Genomic DNA, 23,987 nt, shown 5'->3' with positions numbered 1-23,987 from the left:
TTTTACCTTTTTTCCGAAAAGAGGTTTTTGTTGTTGGTTTTGTTTGCAAGACAATTGTTAGCAGGTTATGTGAAAAACCTGAGAGAAAAAAAGTGTGACAAAAGTGTGCATGTGCGTTAATAAATATGTACATCAGTGTAGTGGTTGGTGAAACCTGATGCATATATCATACTTGTAAGTATACAATGATACTGCAATGTACATTTCTTATACTGATACATTAATTGTATTTTTTTTTCGCAAAAGTGCACCTTTGCCGTCCACTTAACATATGCAAGAGATGCTTATCTACTTCAGGAGTTTGTCCTCCCATATCAAGAGCCGTTTTCCAGATTAGGGTAAATATTTGTTATACGTATATTTAGTTTTTTTTGTTGTTTTAAGTTTAGTTTTGTGTATTTATTTTTAGATTCGGCACCCAGTATGTAAACTGAATCTAATAACCTAGTGATAAAACCCACAATAAAACACATATAAACCCCAAATATGTAAAATGAAATTTGAAATGGACAAGTAAAGAAATCATATAGATTTGGGTATCTCAAATTCAATATATAGTAGCTAATTTATTCACCTGTGTTACATGTTTTTGCACACCAATTTGCAAACAATAAGGTACGTATATATACGGCGTTGAGGCTGAGTAGCAGTTTGACAATGTCCACATGACTGTCGGCTGACGGATCAGTTCCTTATCCAAAAATCCAGAACCACTTGAGAATTGCAACAGGGAAATATGTAAGTAAAATTTACTGTATACGTTTTTAATTTATGTAAACAAACCTGTAATTATGCCATACAAATTTGTAATTGGAGATCGAAATATTGCATACTTTTAATCTAATCATGCAAAGAACATAAAAAACAAGTAAAAAAGCTGCAGACGAGTGTGCTCGACTGTGAGATACCCGCTCCCTATTTTTAATAAAAGCAATATATTTTGCGGTATTATTCTCAAAATATACCAAATATACTACAAATTCCTAAAAATATACCTAATGGTATATGTGGTATATCGATATAGTACCGCATTCAAAATATACCTTAGACGGCACAATGTACCAGATTATCGGCCAAAGCAACTCAGACCCCTAGTAAGTAGGCGTTTTTGCCCATACAAAAGTATTTCTTTAATAACTTAAACAATTTTTATCTTGTCGCAACCAAATTCTCAGGAATCATAACTACTATAGTTATTATTGTATATATCGAAATTCGCAACTCTAGCTTTTAAATTACGCTTCCACAATTTTTATCTGATCGCAACCAAATTTTCAGGAATCATAACAACTATAGTAATTACTGTATATACCAAAATTCGCAACTTGACAACAACAACAACAACAAACTTGATCTGCGTGCAAACATAACAAATTCCTGCCGGCACAAAGTTATAATACCCTTCTACCCTATGGGTAGCGGGTATAAAAACAAAGAAAGAATGCGAAATGCTAGACAAAGGAGGAAAAGGCTGACTGAAGGTAATGACAAATAATTGAAGAGAAAAGAAAATATGATCGCATACGACAACGGGAGAGGCGCCACAAACTCTTTGATATTTCACGCGTACGCCAACAAGAAGCTGCGGTTTATAATTGCCATCAAACTTTCGCAAAAGCCGTAAAAAAAAGTAAAGAAAGCGCTGCACAAAGATTTTCAAAAAAAAAAACTAAAAGTCCTGGAAGTTCTAGGAAATGTATATAAAAAACATGAAGGAAATGCATGCATAAACCAATCCAGAAAACCAATACCAAAAAGCTTAATAAATAACATTTCCAATTTTTATCAAAACGATGACGTAATTGTGCAAGCTGCAGGAAAAAAAGACACGATATTAGTTGAGGGTAAGCTAGTGGCTAAGCGCTTCATGCTAATGACAGTCTCAGAAACGTACGAGTTGTTCAAAAAATATTTCCCAAATGAAAAGGAGGCTTATCAACTTTTTTTTAAAATGCGACCTCGCCATGTCCAATTGACAAATAAAATGCCGCACAATATGTGTGTTTGCGTGTATCATGCGAACTTCGATTTTCTTTTGGAAAGTTGCTCTAATGTGATTCCATCCTTTCCCAGCGATTTTGAGACGTTTCTTAAAGCGGTTTTCTGAAATATTCAAAATGAATATTGCATGACAAGCCATTGTAAGAAATGTTTATCATCACTCAAAGATGATTTAATTCTTCTTGCATAAATGAGTAACATGGAAGATGAAAAAGCTGTCAACAATGGCGTAAAATTGAAAATCATGTAGTCCTTTCGAATACAGCTTCAACTGTATCAGAATTGGTGAATGATATATGTAGAGGCTAAGCTATCATCATTTAAAACCCATTTATTTGTGAAAAGAGCACAGCAAAAATATTTTACAAAAACAAAAACAAACTTAAAGCCATCTGAGCTTCTTATTCAAATTGATTTTTCTAAAAATTTCCGATTGTGAGTGATAAACTCACCCATAATAAACGTGACGTTTATATTTTTGTTTTAAAGTTCATTAGAGAAATTAAAAAAATTTATGGAAGCTTTTCAAAACTATTTATATTTTCTGCACAAAATTCAAAAATAAATACATTTTGAACAGCTTGAATGAAATATTCAAAGAAATTGGTTGCGCAAATATTGAATAGAGTTTTTTTTTCCAGTTCTCATGGAAAAAGCGCTGTTGACGGAGTTAGAGCCGTAATTAAAAGAAAAGTGTGGCAAATGACAAAATCGAAAAACCTCGTGCTCCACGATGCATTCTCTTTTCATCAATGTGCAGAAAACAACATAAATGGAGTTAAAATATATTTCACATTATCCGCACAAATTGAAAATTTGACTATACAATATAAGTTATATGAAAAATGGAAGGATGTGCGCGGCATACCAGGTATAAGCCAGATGCATTGGTTTGGCTGCAATGGCTAACAGACAAAATCAGCTAGAACAGCATATTCATTGAAATAAGATATTTTTGACAATAATATTATAATTTAAGTTTCGTAATTAACTTTCTAATGTACATAATATGAATATATTACTTTTTGTTGAACTTTATTGAATTTATTTTTTTTGTATTAAATTTCTATTGAAAATAAAAATATATACTAAATATATTAAAAAACAATAAAAATGCTTCTAATTTACTTAAAAAGTGAAAAAATTTTTTTTTTAAATATGATGGAAAAAATGTTGCGTGCGACAGTGATTAAAATTTAAATTAAAAAAAAAACAGCTTAATATTTTTAAGTCAAACCAAATACACTATTTAGATAAATTTATGCATAATGCATTAAAATTAATTGCATTAAAATCTTTCATCACGTTTCGCTAATTTAAGTTTGGTAATTAACTTTCTAATGTACATAATATGAATATATTACTTTTTGTTGAACTTTATTGAATTTTTTTTTTTGAATTAAATTTCTATTGAAAATAAAAATATATACTAAATGTATTAAAAAACAATAAAGATGCCTCTAATTTACTTAAAAAGTGGAAAAAATAAATTAAATTAATTAAAATGAATTGCATTAAAATCTTTCATCACGTTTCGCTGAAATCGGTGCTTGAACTGGTTTTTGAAAAAGTAACTTCTGTTTTTGTCGCGTGAGTTACATATGTACTCGAAGCTTTCGTTCTCTTCGTTTACATTTAACAAGAGAGAGAGAGAGAGAGAGATCACAAGCTCTCTCAACCATGATACAATTATATAATAATTGTATCATGCTCTCAACTACGTACAAGACACAAAAAAGCTTTTGAGAACACTTGATGAGCAGACGCGAACAAGAACGCTACGTGCAGAAAATAAAGTGAAGTTATAAAAATAAAAAAACATTAATTTTATTTAATAAAAAGTTAACATAACTCTGTTAACAAAACTCGTACGATTGCGCAACATTTTTGCAATTTTCTTGAAAACGAACAATTGCCCAAAAATCCATCTTACCACCAATTATAGTGCTAACCTAGAGCTATAAGTTTCAATTTTTATACCCGCTACCCATAGGGTAGAAGGGTATTATAACTTTGTGCCGGCAGGAAATGTATGTACCAGGTAGAAGGAGGCATCTCCGGCCCAATAAAGTATTCTTGATCAGCGTTAACAGACGAGACGATATAGCCATGTCCGTCTGTGTGTCTGTCTCAGAGACTATGAGAGATAGAGCTATAATTTTTTTTCGACAGCATTTGTTATGTTTGCACGCAGATCAAGTTTGTTTCAAAATTTTGCCACGCCCACTTCCGCCCCCGCAAATCAAAAAAAAGTTGAATAACAAGCGTAATTTGAAAGCTAGAGTTGCGAATTTTGGTATAGATAATAACTACTATATTAGTTATGATTCCTTAAAATTTGGTTGCGATCAGATAAAAATTGTCGAAGTAATTAAAGAAATACTTTTGTATGGGCAAAAACGCGTACTTACTAGGGGGTCTTAGTAAGACAATCTCGTATATTGTGCTGTCTATGGTATATTTTGAATGCGGTACTATATCGATATACCAAACATACCATTTGGTATATTTTTAGTATTTTTGTAGTATATTCGGCATATTTTGAGAAAAATACCGCAAAATATATTTCTTTTATTCAAAATGGGTAGCGGGTATCTCACAGTCTTACTTCTTACTTGTTATACCTATTTATACCAACACCAGTCATTTTGAATAGTGATAAAAAAAAATCGTATTGAGTGTGTAAATTTTGTATGTGCTGTAATGTTTTAAGTAATTCTTAAATAGTATTGATAAAATATTAATTGTTACAGTTCTTCCTTTCATGGTAAAAGGCTCTAGTAGACTCATTACTACAAATTCACTGAGGGGTGCTCATAGTTTTAGAAAAAAATTCAGGACCCCATTTCTGGTTCCATAAGCATGACAGTTTCAATTCCTTTGCTTCGTATGCACCACGTGTATACAGTATTCCAATGAAAGCTTTCAGTTTATCTTGTGAAATTGTCCATTACTGCTCTAAAACTCTTGAAGCTTCTAATTCGGTGCAAGTTTTGATATGGTCTAATATATAGTGGTCAATCAATAGTAAAAAGGCTCTGATTGGCTTCACTTCCATTATATTTCTTTCATATGCTGTAGGACCAGATAAGACTTAGAATATCCCAATTGTGTTTTAGTAGCAGACAATATACAAGTTTTCTTCCAGTCACGTCTTGTGTAGACACAAAATGAGAAAATAATTTATTCTTTCAGTTTGCCGTATACGCGGAACTGATTTTCTACAAGAAACGTCGAGTATAAATTCTGCCAAAGGGAAATTTAAATTTCCCTCGGCTGCGCTGACAGAATTTGTACTCGACGTTTCTTGTAGAAAATATGTGGTCCAGCTCTTGCCGAAAATCTGTGCTTAGATTCTAGTGCGTAGTTCGGAATATGCAAAATAAAAATACGCTCAAAAATATATGCAGTAAATAAAATGTTTATTATACTTCAAATTAAATTTATTAAAACTAAAACAATGAGTACTTAAAATTTTGGTTATGTTCTCTAATTAGTTTAACTTATTACTAAACAATAATATTTATATTCTATTTATTATTTTCTAATATTTCTAATTGTCTTGCCCTGGCCAATGCCTTGTAATTTCTATTTTTAAATTTGAAAAACGCCTCTCGTACAGCTTTCTTGTAGTCCTCAAAGCTATAGTTGTCGGTCTTGAGAGCTTTAAACATGGCATTGTTCAAATGGCGGTACTTGTTGAATGCCTTAATCTTTGCAGTGCCGGCGTAGTTCCTCCCCATCAGCACATCCTTGTGGAAAATCCGCTCCAAGTTTTTTAATATACCATCTGGGCAGAGCATCCTCCTGAACATCGTCGCATACTTTAATGGAGATTCCTCTATTTTCGTATTGAGTACGGCGATATGCTCCTCCGATCGCAAAGGGAACTCTGTTTTTGCCGGTACCACAATATTGACAATTTGGCTCAGTATGGCGAGTACATGGCCCAGTCCGTTTTGAATTCGCCTCCTTTCTTCTCGCAGTTGGCGCACTTCTAGTTCAATGTCCAGAGGCTGCTGGCTGGTCAGTCCCACAATGTTCACAAGCTGCTGGCAAATGCAAATAGTATTCTTTATTTACATAAGATTAGAATATTAGAAGTAGAGTTAAAAAATATAAACTTACCTCTGATTGTTTTATAAAAGACGCGAAGGAAAAAATCAACTTTCTTGTACGGCACTCACAAAACAAATGATACATGATACACAAAATTGCACATGTTCGAGAAAAGTAGGCGTTAGGGAAATTACGCGTTGCGCTAAGAGGGCGCGTACACCAGACTCATTGCAAGAAGCTTTCTACAAGAAGATTCATCTAGCGATCTACAGGAATGTCTTGCAGTCACGGTTCTGGCATGACACGAAACACAATTGGGATGCAACGACTTGGTAACCTTCCTACAACACCTCCTTCATTTATATTTTTCCAATTAGTTCCAACTGCAGAAACTTCAAATTGTGCATCATCCACGCTTTGATTATGTTCTTCAGCAATGTAAGGAGACCGCATGCACATTCGTTTTTGTAAATTGAGCAAGGGAACACTATCTTCTTCATTGCTAGACTTTCTCCATTATTCTTGAAACATTTCCACGAATTCGTCTTCTGGAAAACAGACCGGCAACTTATCCATAAGCTTACATATATTTTCATAAAACGAATCAAAGGATTCGCCAACTTTTTGTTTACGAGCTCTTATTTGTTCTCGAAGTTCAGTGACAGAATGGTTCTCTCGATATTGCTCTCTTAACGCATCACAAAACTCTTCCCATGTGAATGTTTGAACTCTTCGATGGAAACGCCAAAACCAACTACTGGCTTTTCCATTAAGTGATAAGTGAATATGTTTGTTCAATAATTGAAAATCATTGATTAAGTTTTCTCGAGTGAGAATGTTCACAAAATACAAAAATCCTTCAACCGATAAACCTTCCGACGAACCATGAAAACGAACACCCCACTTTTGCAACATAGCAATTTTATGTGTAGTCAATAGTGGACCCAAATTGGTGTTACGTGAGATTCTCTGGCTGGACGATAACCCTTCTACGGTTGCTCTGCTGCTGCAGTTTCTACTATCAAACCTGAACTATCCATAGAAGCGATTACTCGACTCACCGTTTCTCTTACGATTGATTCAACATCTGGTTCTGGAGTTTGTATATTACGACGACCATTATTTGGTCTCGAAGGCTGTGCTGGTCTAAATGGTCTTCCTCTTCTTCGAGGTGCATTTCCCCTTTCGTAAGCAGGCACTTTTGGTCTGGCCCCCTGATTGTTGGGCGTACTACGAAGTGTAGGATTCCTCTCAGTACTTGTACTGTGTGATTGATCGATATTACTTCTCGCTTCTTCATCGGCAGCCGACAACGCTTGCGCGGCGTCAAATTGACGTTGCAATATCGCACAAGGTTGTGTATCCGACATGTGTTCACTGCAAATAAGACAAATATTTTCAGCCGCTTCTGCTGGTGGCCGTGGCTGAGGTTCTTCAAAACTACGTGTAACGGGCATATTTCAAATTTAGATTTCCTTTGACATTTTTGGGAGACATAAATAAAAAGGAGTTTAAACTTTGTTCCGACTCAACAGTGGAGGATTATTAATATGGGCTATTGAAACTAAACTTTGTCATTTTGATACCTGATTACATCGAAGGCTTCTTCGTATTCTTCGGACAACGATACGCCTATGCATATACTATTGTATTCCAGAAGAAAGCGGAGCTACAATCAATCTTCATCAATGCGATACCAAAAAAGAGCAACAGTTACTAGAAACTAATAAATTAATTGAACTATTAAGCAATCTTAATACCGGTAATTTTGGTCGATAATATTCAAAGATTCAAATATTCGAATTCCGAAAATGTATAAAGAGGTATTACTTAAATTGCTCCAACAATTTTATCAGCCTAGCGAAAACAAACGAGCTTAGTATTGAAGGATGTAAGGCTCTCGATAATCGATAACAGAATTATACAAGATAATCCTTAAAAGATGCAAAGTGCGATTCGGTCGAGTAATTTCACATACGTAAGATTAGTCAAAGTCCAGAATCGAAGACACTTTACTTCTTTCTGCCCTACTTCCATCAAAGTAGGCCAACAACAACCTGTATCGGATCTTCCGATGCTCTTATTCTGTGCATAAGTTTCACGATGCTAAAGTTGTTGCTGCCACACGTTGGGCGCCAAAAATTTATGTGACGTTGCCAGTTAGCTAACCATTTATGATGGCGTTGCCAGACCCACGACTGGGCGCCAAAAATTCTTCTGAATAGTCAGCCCCGGATGTGAGAAGACGGTTGTTAATATCATTCACAACCATCTCGCGTGCAAGCAGATAGCGAAGCGGGACCCTTTGAACCCTTAGCTCTTTCGGGATTGTGGGGTGGGTTTTTGCTATGCTTTACACGAAGCCACGGAAACTTTATTATTATAGAGTCCCTGCTGAGTCTAAAAAAAAAACAAAACACATGAGTCGATAACAATCTTAATCCGACTCGAATCTAAAAGACGACTCGATCGACATACTACCAATATCCAATAAAAATAAAATAAATGCAGGCACACTGTTGAAATTCGGACAAATTTAGGAAAAGCAGAGGTGGTCTTATAAGATGGTACCTGCCACACCCTGGTTTATACCCACCCAACTATGGTCATAAGAAGAAACGTTTTTTTTATGACCCCAAAACTATTCTACAACTCCCTTTTTAATTTATGCTCCCATGTCTCCGGAAATCAGAACAAACTTAGAATGTCATTTTAAAAGTCCATTGACTCAAATTAAACGTACGTATTTATTTATAAACAAAAACAAAACCATTTGCTCAAAAATAATTAGAATTATAACGCTATTATTATTTCCATTTTTATACCCGCTACCCATAGGGTAGAAGGGTATTATAACTTTGTGCCGGCAGGAAATGTATGTAACAGGTAGAAGGAGGCATCTCCGACCCTATAAAGTATATATATTCTTGATCAGCGTCAACAGCCGAGACGATCTAGCCATGTCCGTCTGTCCGTCTGTGTGTCTGTCCGTCTGTGTGTCTGTCCGTATGAAACACTGGATCTCAGAGACTATAAGAGATAGAGCTATAATTTTTTTTCGACAGCATTTGTTATGTTTGCACGCAGATCAAGATTGTTTCAAATTTTTGCCACGCCCACTTCCGCCCCCGCAAGTCAAAAAAATCGAATAACAAGCGTAATTTTGAAGCTAGAGTTGCGGCACAATATACCAGATTGTCAGCCAAAGCAACTAAGACCCCTTGTAAGTAGGCGTTTTTGCCCAAACAAAAGTATTTCTTTAATAACTTCGACAATTTTTATCTGATCGCAACCAAATTTTCAGGAATCATAACTACTATAGTAAATATTGTATATACCAAAATTCGCAACTCTAGCTTTAAAATTACGCTTGTTATTCGATTTTTTTGATTTGCGAGGGCGGAAGTGGGCGTGGCAAAAATTTGAAACAAACTTGATCTGCGTGCAAACATAACAAATGCTGTCGAAAAAAAATTATAGCTCTATCTCTTATAGTCTCTGAGATCCAGTGTTTCATACGGACAGACGGACAGACGGACAGACACACAGACGGACAGACGGACATGGCTAGATCGTCTCGGCTGTTGACGCTGATCAAGAATATACATACTTTATAGGGTCGGAGATGCCTCCTTCTACATGTTACATACATTTCCTGCCGGCACAAAGTTATAATACCCTTCTACCCTATGGGTAGCGGGTATAAAAATGTGCTGTCGCCACATTTCCAGGAATGTCTGCAAAACGCCATGCAAATTCAAAATTTAGCTTATTGATTGATGAATCGACAGATATAAGCTTTACAAAAATACTTGATGAGTTTACCGCATTTTTCTAATATATTGGTTCCGAGGAGGTGGAAATTGCGCAAGTTTTAAACAATTTGCTTATCGAGGAAGAATCATTAGATTTGTACACTGAATGTACAAAAATATAAGATTTTGTTATTGAAAACTAACGGCTATTTTAATTTACTATTTTTTAAGAAATCTTGCTATTTTTGGCTATTTTTTTATGCTTTCACTGCTATAAACGACCACTAAGAGTTGGCAACACTGTCTCCAAGAGGCATAACAAGGAGAACGCCAGCATTACCACTGGTGTATTGGTGTAATCGACCGTACAACAAAAGGTATAAGTGTCTCCGAAGCTGATATCTGTGCCTATAGATGTTTTTTTTGTTGTTTAGTATATATCAGCGTTATTTCTCTTGGGCCTTCTGTCATTTACTTAGTGCGTTTTTTTTTGTATTCTATTTTGTTCATTTAATGTCTTGTTTGCGTAAATGTATGTATACATATGTGTTAGATGAAAAACTGTGTTGGGAATTTATGTATGGTTACATGGTATTTTATACTATGTAACCGTTGTAAATAAACTTCATTAGTTACCATAAGTTGTCCTGGGACGCGTGGAGGCAAATTGCGCTTCAGGCTGAGACCCGATAAAAGGGTTGTCATGGCCATATAATAATAATAATAAGTTGTCCTACATATATCTTGTCCGTAAACACTTTTGTTTCCTGTAAAGATTTGCAATTTTAAAATTGAATTTATATTTGTTTACCATAACAATGGAACATCTAACATAAAAGCTCAGATCACCATTCGAGTAGAAAGCTTTTCGTCAGAGCTTTAAACTTTTGCTCCACAGTTCAAAACAATAACAACAAAACAACACACACACACACACACTCATATGATGTAAGTGATACATATCTTTTTTCACATATTGTTCGTAACAGAGCTTTTTTTTGACATTGAATCTGTTGAATGTAAGATTTATAGCCCGGAAGAAGTTTTTTTTTGTTTTGCTGGCAGCGTAATTTCGCTGCACCTGAGAAACCTTAAGTTTCTTGGGGCTGAGCATTTGCCGGTGGTCCATTGCCATACTATGATATGGGCTCATAATTAAATAGTTTTATATTGTACAAAAACTATGAGAAAATTAGCGATCTAAAATTGCAGTATGAAATATAGGCTATTTATTTCTATTACTAATATTTATTCTATTTATATATTTATTTAGTTTATAAGTATTTATTAAATAGATATAATTTAGCTTTAATTTTTCCACAGATTTCTTTTGTATTTCGTTCATGTTTTCTTTGGTTGATTTAATTGCCGTTTCTTTATGTATCTTAGTTTAAATAAATTGTTTATAATGTTTATTATGTGCTAGTTGCGTTTTCTAATTTGGAACCATGCAGCGTTTGGAGGAAGAGAGTTGAGTGACGAGGAGCTTCTCTGAGGGATCCTGTTATTTAAATTGATATTTACGTTGGCTTTGCAGGATCATAGTGGGGTTGGCGTCTGATCCAATGAGTGCACCGTAAAGGAGAAGTGCTCCAAGTCGAAGGTAGATCCCTAACTTGTCTTTTCTCTAGTTTTCTTATAACTCTTTTGTTTACTGTCCTTGTATGTCTCTTTCCCATTTTCCCCCTCCAACTAAGTACGCGATTTGTTTATAACATAGTTAATCTACGGAAGCACGTAGCAAAAAGGGGATTTTTTTTTGCCTACAATGCGCTACATTTACACCAGCTTTCTTCAGCGAACCAGATTCATTGTACGCTACAAGATTTGGGACAACACGATGCCTCTGCCTTAAAGAAGTGGATTTTAGAAAAATGTAATCTGAATGAAGTCAGAAAGTCACAGGTTAACGAATTCGAGCAAAAAGTTAACACATTCATATTGCCTAAATGCAACCGAATGGTGTCAACGTTTAAGGTTCAGCACTCACCATGGCTTTCGCAGGCAATTATTATAACCATTGAGCAACAGCTTACGAATCCATCTCCATCTAAAATGGGAAGGCCTAAACTAAGTTATGAATGCGTTTAAAACAAAAGTTAGAAAACGATCTTAAATCGGAAATAGATTCAATAGATCACTTATTACATGAGGCGTTTCAGCGAGGAGGGGCTAGAGGGGATGATTTGCTTAATGCATTAAAAGACGTCAGGGAACAATAGACAGGCAACGCGACTGGAACTTTGAAATCTCAGGTGATTATTCCACTTACCCCTGATGAAGCATTTGCATTTTTATTGGAATATGGATTTACTAAACAGCAGTATATCAACATTTATCATGTAAATAATCAAAACAATTTGCAGATCATCTCAAATAGAAATTTCGGAGTCTTGCCCAAGTTTCAATGAAAAATATTTTGGACCAAACAGCAGAAAGATTAATGGGTTTGCTAAAAGATGGTATAAGTCAAATGGAAAATATATGGCTCTTTAGTAACTAGCTACGGATTCGATGAATCTACTGGTCAAAGCTTATATAAGCAGAAGTTTCGATCAGAAGAGCATACTTTCCTAGATCTATCCCTATTTATGACCACAATGATACCTCTACAGCTGATAGATCAACAACTTATTTGGAATAACAGAACACCACAATCTGTAAGATTCTGCAGGCCAATTAAAATTGAGTACGCAAAGGAAAGCCATGCAAAAATTCTATGAGAAAAATATTGTTTGGATGTGCAAATTGCCGGTCTAAAGGACTTTATATATAAAAAGAAAGGCAAAGAACTTGTCATTACATATAAAACTCAAATAACACTTATTAATGGTTAAGTACTGAACGCTTTAACTGGTACGTCATCAACTCTGTGATGCCCAATATATGGTGTCAATCCCACAAAGCTCCTCAAAACCTCTGATTCCCTTTCTGAATGTTTTAAGCGACTTGCGACTTTAAAATATGGTGCAAGTCCACTGCATGCCTGGATTCGATTTTTAAAATTTGTGTTGAACGTATCCTATAGGCTTAGGCGAGCCTTACACTCGCGAGTGCGAGTGCCGAGGCATACTCGGCAATTTGCGATCGGTGATTCTATGCACTCGGGTAAAGCCGGTGCCGGTGGTTATGGGTGGACCGGCATGATTGTATGTATGTACATACATATGTACGTTTGTGTGTATGTGTATTGAGATGCAAGAAATGCCGTCGGCTTTTTGTATTGTTCTTGTTATTTTTATGATTTTATTGTTTTAGGTAAAGAATTTCAAAAAATTCCAAAAGGTTTAACAACTAAATTTACCAACCTGACCTGACCCGACAAAATGTAACGCCCATTCATACCTAATGAATATTATAATTCAATAGGAAATGTGGAAAATCCGGGGTTTGTAAAGTGAAATTTTACCTGTTTTATGAGTTTTTGGGTTTTTTATATTCATCAATAACCGGAAAATCAGAAATTTTATTAACTGTTTATAACACTATTGTAAATGCCTATATAATTACAAAAGGGTATTTTGCAAATTTGTGCAATTTCCATAAATTTCAGGAAAAACCACCTGATATTTTATTTGACCATTTGTCAAAGTAAAAAAACACCCAAAAATCATTCAAAGAAGTCAAAAGTCATAAAATCTACCCGCGAGCCGCGACACACAAGCATCAATAGGGGTGGGGGAAAAACACCCGAGTATTTGCTCAGACACTCGCGAGTGTCTGATCAAACACTCGCGAGTGTCTGATCAAACACTCGCGAGTGTCTGAGCAAAACACTCGCGAGTATCAGAGCATTTCGTCAAGAGTGTCTAAAATGATCGGTTGCACGAAGAACAACCACCCGCGAGACACAAGTGTGTACAAGCCGAGTGCCTAAAATGATCGGGTGCCGAATAGGCGAGTGCAAGAAAGGCTCGAGTATGACAATGACTCATACTCGCAGCACTCGCATGATTTTGAATAAGTGTGTATCTCTCACTCGTTTTGCGAGTGCACGAGTAGCACTCGCACTCTTAAAAGTACGGGTGTGAGTCGAGTGTCGAAATTTGCCACCCGTGACGATGTCTGGTCTACATATAAGTAAATAAAATGGAAGTGGGAATATTAATGATGAAAACACAGCTAGATCATTTTCAGATTATGGAATGTTTTCAACAATTACAAGCCGGAAATGTCATCCTCGCCAATTAGACAACATGGCAGATGTTTTTTATAGAGCTATGGATTATTCAGACCCATTAGAATCCAGCATATGTTTAAGCAAAAGGCAAAAGAAATTAAAAAAAAACTTCCGCCAGAAGTAATAAATCTGCTAAAACCTCATTCTGTTCCGAACTGCGAAATAATTTCACAACTAGAAAATGTGAATTCGGACTGTAGCACAGTGGGCGATTTGGACTCACTAGCGGCATTTAATTAATAACTTCTTTCACCGATCAGAGAAAAATAATAGATTTTTTTAAGTTAAAAATAAAATTTGTTTAAATTCTTTTTTATTTGTTTTTTCTTAATTTAAAAACAAATTTGGTAAATATAAAATTTTGTTCAACTTTTATTTTTTTTAAACTTCAATTAAAAAAATTTCATATATAAACTTTATCTAAAAAATGATGATGGGAAAAAATGGGATGACTTCTGATTGTCATATTTAAAAAAGATCCCTTTTTGCTACTGAGAATGTGCTTAAAAAGTACCATAGTTTGAAGGCTAGCAGGTAATAGCAGTTCATATTATACATTTTGGACGCCACCGATTCACACTTTCGGCTAATAAAGCTACACATTTATAGCCCGGTCACAAACATTGATTTTTTTTGTAATACATACCTTGAAGATAATAAAAAACCAAACTTTTAACAAATTCAATAAAAATTGTAAATTTCCAAGGAACTCGAAATTAATGCGCGAAAAAAGAAAGAATTTTCTAGAGCTCTTGCAAAATCATATGGTTTGTTTGACCGTTCACAGCTGATGATTAGTTGATCATAGAGCTTTTAAATCGCTTTGATAAATCTAATCAAAGCATCTGTTATGGACTTGTGAAAAAATATCAACGCTTTTTTAATTTCAAAATTTGAATTAAATGCAGCTAGCGAGACCAAATTGCCCACTATGTGTAGTGATGACTCTGATGAAAATTTATACATAATACTAGATGATGAAAAAAAGAGACATATTTATAAATAAAATTTTACAATATTACCTTAAAATTCTTTGATTTGTGACTTAATTAAAAAAGGACAAAAATCAAAAATTCTACATTATCATTTCACATGCTTATGCCAAATTTGAAGCATCTAGCTTTAAAATTAGACTTTATGCGTAAATTAACTTAACCCAATAGAAAATTTGTGGTCAATAGTCAAAAGACGATTGACACAATATAAATCAGCTCCATCAAGCGCAAAGAAAACCTTGTAGGAAGTATGCCAGACCGTATAGAAAGCGTCATAAAAAATAATACCAAATATTTATATTATACTAAAAATTCAGTGCCGGGACGCGGTCTATATCAATGGCGAGTTATGCCGTTCGAGTTACACACGGCCCCGTCGACATTCCAGCGTACACTAGACGCCGTGATCGGAGTAGATATGGAACCCTTCGCACTCGCGTGCTAGTCTAGTATGTGCATATATCGAGAGAACACCGTACCAAGCAGCAACACTTCGTTACTGCAATCCAAAACAGTTAAACAGCAATACTTTGTTGCTTTACATGAACATTCCAACTCGAGTGCATGCATTTATGCATATGAGACTCTCTCTCTCTCTCGCTAATGTGCTTTATTGCATATTCTCAGAATATATAATATAAAATTTAATACATAGCTATGCAGCCGCGACATGCCTTCTTATTATGTAATTAGGCTAAGATCATACTTTGATTTTTTGAATAAATCATTATCAGAAAGAAAACCAAAAGGCACAGTGCCAGTGTTATAATTATCAAATTTTCTCTACACCAATGCTGAAAAATCACAAGAGTTTTTGTAATATTAAATATTTCCGCTTTATTCGCGAACAAAGAATGAACCTAATTGTTGTTGCAAGAAAACGAAAACGATCGAAAGACAAATGGCAAGAGTGATGACGCGCTGATAAGTTCTCAATTTCAACTGTCTTTATAATTCTATGCTAAGTTACATTAAGCCTAATATAGAAATCTGTGAAAGAATTGTCCCCACAAGCAACCAGATAAATAAGAACACTTTGATTTAGATTTTATGAACCGCACTAACTCGCTGACGAAACTGAAGTGACGCTAATTCGACGCGTGCACAAAAGAGAAGGAATGTGTGAGAGGGACGACCAGAAGGCTCCGTTGCCGTTGCCTCTTGAGATCCCTTTCTACCAATACATACACAATATATCACATGTGATGCGTGAATATCAATATGACTCTTGCACTTGTATGTATTTGCATTCGTATTTTTCAACACGCCACCTCAAGAGTTACATTGATATATAAAGAATAATTGATAGACGAGTTTGTGCTTATTTATTTTAATTAGTTTGTTCATATAGTTTCTTTTCCTTTTTTTTTTCTTCTGGGGATTACAATTAGATCCAGCATTCGCTGCAAAGAGTTGGGGAAACCCAGTAAAACCCAACCAGATCTATACAAATAAAAAATAGCCAAAAATTAAATTTACATAGTGAAAACAAAATATACAAAGGTTCAAATATTCAAGATTATTGGACTAAGGAACTTCAGTTGCTTAAAGCTATTCGTAGTTATTCAATGTTTAAGTAAGTGGACTTTTTTTTTTTTAAATTAATATTTAGTCCATGACAACAGTTTCGGTTTGGTTTGCTGTTATTCAAAAATTCCCATCTGGGCTCTCAAAATACGAATCTGGTGGATGGTAACGGCTTCGTCAAGATGTCAGCGAGTTGGAGATCTGTGAAAATATACTTTACAGAAATTAGTTTCTTTTCAATTTGTTCCCTAGTAAAATGATATTTAATGTCTATGTGCTTCGTTCTTTTGGGGCAGGTAGGATTGTTGGCAATACTAATACAGCCTTAGTTATCTTCAAAAATAACTATTGGACCATTTAATTCTAGATTAATTTATTTTATTAAAGACTTAAGCCATAGGGCTTCTCTCACACCTTCAAATTAGGCCATGTATTCTGCTTCAGTAGATAATGCGGCAACAGATTTTTGCTTCGTGGTGCTCCATGAAATCAAACAGCTCTCAAACACCCTAAATAGGTAACCAATAGTACTTCTTCTGTCCGTTTCATTCCCGACCCAGTCAGAGTCCACATATCCTATCAAAATATTTTTAAAATCAACATTTTTCTTGAATGTGAGCTTCAAATCAACAGAGCCCTTCAGATATCTAAGAACTCTTTTCAGGCATTGCCATAGTTTCTTATTGTTGTTGTTTGTATAACATATCTACTCAGAATACTTATTGAAGTGCTTAAATCTGGTCGTGTACATAACATAATGTACATCAAACAGCCAATCAAATTTCTACTTGGTGCATCATATGATTCCTCTGATTGAAGAGCGTCATAGTCTAATTTGCTTTGAAGTGAAGTGCTAACTGCATTACAATCTTCCATATTATATTTTCTAAAAAACATTTATGATGTATGCTGACTGGCTAAGACATATCTGACTGTTTGTTCTATCAATTTTTATACCAATAAAATGACGAATTTCTCGTAAATCAGTCATCTTAAATTTATCTTGAAGGTACGATTTAAAATTATACATAGTTTCAGATTCCTTTATAGCAATTACCACATCGTCAACAAATAACAATATATATATATATTCCGTGAAATATCTCCCTTATTTAAAATGTAAATACAACGGTCAACTGCTAGATTTTCAAATCCAACATTTTTCAATACATTTTCAAAGACTTCAAACCAGCATCTAGCGGCTTGCTTAAGACCATATATGGCTTTATTTAGTTTACAAACTTTATTCTCAGAAAATTGTTTAAAGCCTTTTGGAATATTCATGTAGATTTCATCCTTTAGAGTTCCATTTAGAAATGCAGTTTTAACGACCATAGTTCTGATATAACTCTGAGTTAATCTATGTTTCACAATTTTACGATAAAATTCATAATAATCAGTGTTCAGAACAGCTTTTTACGAGCCAAGGGACGTTGCTACTTCACGTTATCATCCGAACATCTTCGCCCAGAACCGCGTGGCTTAGTTTACGGTTAAGTTCTGCTTTATCACAATAGGTTCGTTCCACGATTAATTTAGCCAAACCTATTACGTTCACGTTCAGTATATTGCCTAGCTGATATCCACAAACGATTATAGGATTTTCGTCAGCCATATGAAAATTAAGTTCGGGAATAATGCTCATTAGAAAAATGTATTTATTGCATTAAATAATAATTTTTTCAATTTATGCTAAAACAAAATTAAAAGACTGAGACCAAGTTTTTTTGTTGTACAATGTGCAGTACAGTTTAAGCTAGAAGTTTCGTTACGAACGAAATCTTCAACAAGTGAACTTCGTTTTGAAACAAAAATTGTTAGAAACAGATACACTTTATAATGACAACATTGACTAATTTTGCGATATAATTTACATAATTTATTCAATATCTTAACTATGCCAGCTCTTCATTCATGTCATCACCATCTTGCGGTTTAAACATATTGTAATTACTTTCATTGACGCCTTGGTTGGAACCTTGTGACTTCGAGCTTGAGGTCATATTGTATAATTCGTCAAGATCCTGGCTTCGTCGGTAGCTGCATAAAAATACATATATATAAATAAATACTCAAATAGAATGACACTATTAACTTACGTGCTGATTGGCCTGCTATAAGATGGACTGCCTGGATTATTACTATTGGTACTGTTTGTGTCATTATCGCGCTCGTTAATGTTGGAGCTATTGTAAAGGTCGCAATTATTTAGGTACTCGGATCGCAAATACGTGTCCAAATCATTATCATCATCGTTATTTTCCAAAAAGTCCTGCTCTGTTTCACGATCCTGTTGCGACTCCACCATGCAGAGCCATTGTGAGTTATGATTACGGAATTTTTCCAGCTGCATATGCAAGAATTATAAAGATAAATACGTAAATAAATCATAATGAAATATCTAAATTAATCTGAATATACTCACTTTCATTCGCTTAGCCCATTCACTATTGCTGATGGCTATAATATCCAGACAATAATCGCATACATTTCGGATTGCTTCGTTCTTGTCGTGCATGAGATCGATTAGATAGGCCGGCGACTCAGTCTCCTTAATCATATACTCGCGAGTGCTTTCATGTTGAAGTATCTGTTGAAATACGAAAATGATCTGCAACACAATCTCATCATTCTCCTGCTTGGCTTTTAGCAGCTCTATTAGCGATAGAACGACCTTAGCTCGACAGAATAATAGCGCACAAAGCTCGTCGCAAGCACAAGTGCCCAGATAAACAATGGTATCGAGCACCAGATCATCCATTCTGGCACAGGGAACTAGTAATTAACGTATCCATGAAATTAATTGAAAGTTGTGTAGGATTTGCGAATAATCGAGGTCAGTAAGCGCAAGATTTCCCAATATTCCCAAGCACTCGACAATAAAAGATTCATTGTCACATATGGTTAAAATCCAGGCTAAATCTCCCACGTAATCGATGTACAGCAGTTGCAGCGACTCGTGTTGCGAAAGAATTCGCAACAATTTCATGAGAAGAGCATCTTGATACTTAAAGGCACGATCCATGAGACTGTGTAGTCGTTTACCTTCGACCATAATCTGCGCATTGCGATGGTTGAGTGACAAATTAATGCACAGCGCTATAAGATCGGGATCCACCTTTACGTTGAGATTCAGTATGATGGCATCAGTGGCCATTTGTACACACTCCGTGTGGGTAAACATTGATTTCACTTTGTCATCGAGACTCATATGATAAAGTATTTTGACTGCAGTTGCGTGATGCTTCTCATCGTTGATGAACTTGATAAGCATGGGCAAATAACCAGCTGCAATCATTTCCCTGCGAATCCCACCATCAAATGACAGATTGAAGACTAGCTTGAGTGTGACCTGAATGAGATCCGTATGCGCATTTTGAAAGAGGCGAGGTAGCTTGGCGACAATGTTTAAATTGGACATCTCATCTTTGTTATCGCCCACAATACACAATTTCTTGAGAAATGTGCTGGCGAGCATAAGCAGATCAATATTCTGGCGATCCAGTGCTTTCACAAGCATTTTAACAATATTCTTTCTACGCATTTTGACCGATGGACAAGTAAATCATATTGATTTGAAAGAGCTAACAGAAATCTGAAACTTGAGATTCGTGCAACTGGTGCAAATTCATAGTCAGTCATATACTCTTGAGTAAAACCCCGTGCTTTGTACTTGACTAAGTTTCCGAACTCATCTTGTTTTATACTAAATACCCACTTACAATAAACTATGTTTTTATTGTTTGGATTTTGCACGAAGGACCAAGTATTATTTTCAAAATGGGAGTTGAGTTCATCTTTTATGGCTTCTTCCCACAAAGATCTGTCATCACGAAACTTAATTTCGTCAAAATTAACTGGAATATCATTCAAGCATATTTGAGTATTCATAAGACATTTCTCTAAGAATCGATATGATAATTTTGGTTTACCTCTAAGTCTTTCACTGCGTCTGATTTCTTCATCATTTTCAATTTCTTTTAACTTATCACCAGTTACAACTGGATCGGCATTCTCAAAATTTGTGGAATTTTCATTGAGTTGTAAATTTAATCCAGAATCAACAGATTCAATCTCTTCCTCCAAAGGAAAATCCAACATTTCACTTCCTCTATTTAAAGAGTCAATATTTGGTTCAACATTATTACTTTGAACCACAGATTCTTCTCCATGTAAAACATTAGATTTTAACATGTTAATCTCATCCACCACAACATCTCTAGGTGTCATAAATTTCCGATTCCTCATTCCACAATTTATACCCATTTGGTTCATACCCGACAAGTATAGTTTTTTTCGTTTTCTCACTTTGTTTAGTGCATACACTGTCCAACCAAATATCTTGAGATACTTTAATACAGGCTTTTTATTATGCCACATTTCATACGGTGTTTTACTTATATTCTGCAACGCTCTGCTTGGGGATCTGTTAATTAAGTATGTTGCCGTTAAAGCAACCTCACCCCAAAAACATTTATCAAGTTTAGCACAAGAAATCATATAGCGAGCCTTCTCGGTGATTGTCCGAATCATCCGTTCTGATACACCATTTAATTGTGGAGTATGAGGAACCGTCAAATGATAGCTGATGCCTTTTTCAACACAGAAATCACGCATTTCATTAAAAAAGGTATTTTCTACCATTATCAATATACAAGTTAACAACTTTTAAGTTAAAATGAGCCTCACTTTTAGCCACAAAATCTTTGAAAACGAAAAAAACATCCGACTTATATGTTAAATACGTCACACAGTAATGTGTATACTGATCAATAAAAACTACATAATAGTTTTTATTATCTATAGTTTGTGGTGTAATTGGACCACAAACATCAGAGTGGATTACAAATAGTGGTCGTTGGATATTTTCTTTGTTCTCAAATTTTTCAAATTTTAATCTAGACTACTTGCCACTTACACAAGCTTCACATAATTCATGATTTGACTCAACATTGTTTAAAAGATTATTATCTTCAAAGAGACCTTTTCGTTTTATTTCCAAAAATTTTCCTAAACTTATATGGCCCAATCGTTCATACCACAATCGATACTCAGCACTATTTTGGGATTCTAGACGTAAATACCTTACTGTTCAATTTAAATTTTAATATTGGTACATTGTACTCACAGAATCCAGCAAACACCAATACGCCGTTTTTCGAAACTCTTATGCCTTCAGGGTTGAACTCTATGGTCGTCCCAGCATCCTGCATCTTTTTGACCGAGAGATTATGAGGAATATCCTTACAATACAGTACGTTTTGTAGGGTGATTTGGTTTCCAGAGCTGGTAAGATTAAGCACTCCTTTGGCTGTAGCATGAATATACATATTCTCCGCGTTTGGCAATCTCTATAGCCACATTCGATTGCAAACGCTCATAGTCGGAGAATAAAGCTGCGTCATTTATGAGATGATCCGATGCTCCTGAGTCTAGCATAAACTCAACCTCATCCGTGCTCGGGCTTGATGTTGCATTTGTCATCATAAAAGCAAAACTACGCTCCGGCTGTGCTACCACTGCTGTTGTTGCTGCTGTTATTGCTGCTGCCATTTGAGCCTGCCTTTCCTTTCCACCACTTTCAATTGAATTGTGAATTCCCTGTCTTTTAAAAAGGTAGTAGTCCTTCTTAAAATGACCTGGTTTTCCGCAAAAAAAGCATTTGGTTTTTGGCTTAACAAAGAGTTTGACTAGTTTCTTTCCAAATTTCGCTTCTACTTTATTGTTAAACTTACCTTTAAATTTCTTTTTTGCCTATTGCCTGCAGCACTTTGTGGCTAGTATCCTTGTTCAAATTCTTAAGCTTTATCTCCTGATCAAGAAGTCGTGTTTTTACAAAAGCTAAGGTTAGGTTACTTTCAGATAAGGTCTCAATCGCATTTATAACTCCATCGTGACTGGGTGGAAGAGTGAGGAGTAGATGGGAAACTTTATCCATCTCGTCTAGCTTTGCTTCTGAAGCGAAGTGATAGTTGCGATGCTAGGCTCTTTCTTTCGTAAATGGCATTTAAATTAGCAAAGTCACTGCTAGCAAAAGCTAAAAAAGAATCACTTAAATACTCAATGATCAAGTTTTTTGCAGCTCTTTCAGCCTCTTTGTTTTCTTGTTCACTTCGAAATTTATCTCATCAATTACTTTCAACAGGTCATGCTCCTCCAAAAGAGCTCTAACTCTGAACTTCCAAAAAGAGTACTTTTCACCATCAAATGGTTTTATGTTCCTTTTACCCTTATCCATCGTTTTCGAATACAGCAACGCTTCTTAGCAAACAACCTCTTAGCAACACAACATAGTCTAGCAACACAGTCCAGCAACAAAATCCAGCAATACAGTTCAGCAACAAAGTCCAGCAACATAGTTCAGCACCAAAATCCAGCAACACAGTTCAGCAACAAAAATCCAGCAAGAAGAGAACTTATGGCGAATTCAAATCACGTGGCTTTTGGAATCTTTATGCAGCGAATTCGTCTTGGCTTCTTCCTGGAAATATGTGAAAAAATGTTATGCTGCGAATTGGTCGCAGCGTCATATATTGTGAAATCAATAAGTTATATTTTGCAATTTCTATCACACAATAATCAAACACTTCCAGCAATTATATTTCGTTGCTGACTGCAAACGTAGTACATACATATGCATGTGAATGCATGCATATATGTATGCACACAAATATTCACATATGCTTTCACTTTTTTATTCACTTTTACTTTCTTTTTATTTTAAACAATCAAAGCATTCCTATTATTATACCCGCTACCCATAGGGTAGAAGGGTATTATAACTTTGTGCCGGCAGGAAATGTATGCAACAGGTAGAACTAGGCATCTCCGACCCTATAAAGTATATATATTCTTGATCAGCGTCAACAGCCGAGACGATATAGCCATGTCCGTCTGTCCGTATGAACACCTAGATCTCAGACACTATAAAAGATAGAGCTATAATTTGTTTGTTTCAAATTTTTGCCACGCCCACTTCCGCCCTCGCAAATCAAAAAAATCGAATAACAAGCGTAATTTTAAAGCTAGAGTTTTGGTATATACTATAATTACTATAGTAGTTATGATTCCTGAAAATTTGGTTGCGATCAGATAAAAATTGTGGAAGTTATTAAAGAAATACTTTTGTATGGGCAAAAACCTACTTACTAGGGGTCTTAGTTGCTTTGGCTGACAATCTGGTACATTGTGCCGTCTATGGTATATTTTGAATGGTGTGCTGTATCGATATACCAAACATGCCCTTTGGTATATTTTCAGTATTTTTAAGTATTTTCGATATATTTTGAAAATGATACCGCAATATTTTGCCCTTATTAAAAATGGGTAGCGGGTATCTCACAGTCGAGCACACTCGACTGTAACTTTCTTACTTGTTTATTCGTTGCAATTGTGTCTGGACCCATAACCTATAGAAATCTGAGAAAGAATTGTCCCCACAAGCAACCAGATAAATAAGAACACTTTGAT

General features: G+C 35.2%; 2 protein-coding genes and 1 long non-coding RNA gene across 3 annotated transcripts; 1 reads left to right on the top strand and 2 right to left on the bottom strand.

Moving 5' to 3' along the window:
* Positions 1–5,531: 5,531 nt before the first annotated feature.
* On the bottom strand, positions 5,532–6,373 carry LOC132797899 (uncharacterized). The gene is made up of 2 exons (XM_060809648.1): positions 6,130–6,373; positions 5,532–6,053 (listed from the first exon to the last, which is right to left on the bottom strand). Exons 1-2 carry the CDS (start codon positions 6,202–6,204, stop codon positions 5,532–5,534), a joined length of 597 nt encoding a protein of 198 aa, XP_060665631.1. The 5' UTR covers positions 6,205–6,373.
* Positions 6,374–18,383: 12,010 nt separating this feature from the next.
* On the bottom strand, positions 18,384–20,171 carry LOC132797897 (kinesin-associated protein 3-like). Its single transcript, XM_060809647.1, is given in 3 exon segments — positions 18,384–18,557; positions 18,617–18,864; positions 18,943–20,171. Coding segments are annotated over 3 exon segments (1,512 nt in total). The 5' UTR covers positions 20,062–20,171; the 3' UTR covers positions 18,384–18,412.
* Positions 20,172–21,489: 1,318 nt separating this feature from the next.
* LOC132797898 (uncharacterized) lies at positions 21,490–23,169 on the top strand. Its single transcript, XR_009633821.1, has 3 exons — positions 21,490–21,593; positions 21,648–21,806; positions 21,875–23,169. It is a non-coding gene; the product is annotated as an uncharacterized LOC132797898 (long non-coding RNA).
* Positions 23,170–23,987: the final 818 nt, after the last annotated feature.

The sequence above is a fragment of the Drosophila nasuta genome, unplaced genomic scaffold, assembly GCF_023558535.2.
Source record: "Drosophila nasuta strain 15112-1781.00 unplaced genomic scaffold, ASM2355853v1 ctg30_pilon, whole genome shotgun sequence".
Taxonomy (NCBI): Eukaryota; Metazoa; Arthropoda; class Insecta; order Diptera; family Drosophilidae; genus Drosophila; species Drosophila nasuta.
The sequence above is the reverse complement of the archived record's forward strand: the minus strand, read 5'-3'. Positions and strand labels throughout refer to the sequence as shown.

Excerpts from the sequence above, each read along its gene's own strand:
- LOC132797899 (XM_060809648.1), bottom strand. The coding sequence starts at position 6,204 with ATGTATCATTTGTTTTGTGAGTGCCGTACAAGAAAGTTGATTTTTTCC. Across the intron at positions 6,054-6,129 it reads CTTTTATAAAACAATCAGAG|CAGCTTGTGAACATTGTGGG; the intron begins GTAAGTTTATAT and ends TGCATTTGCCAG.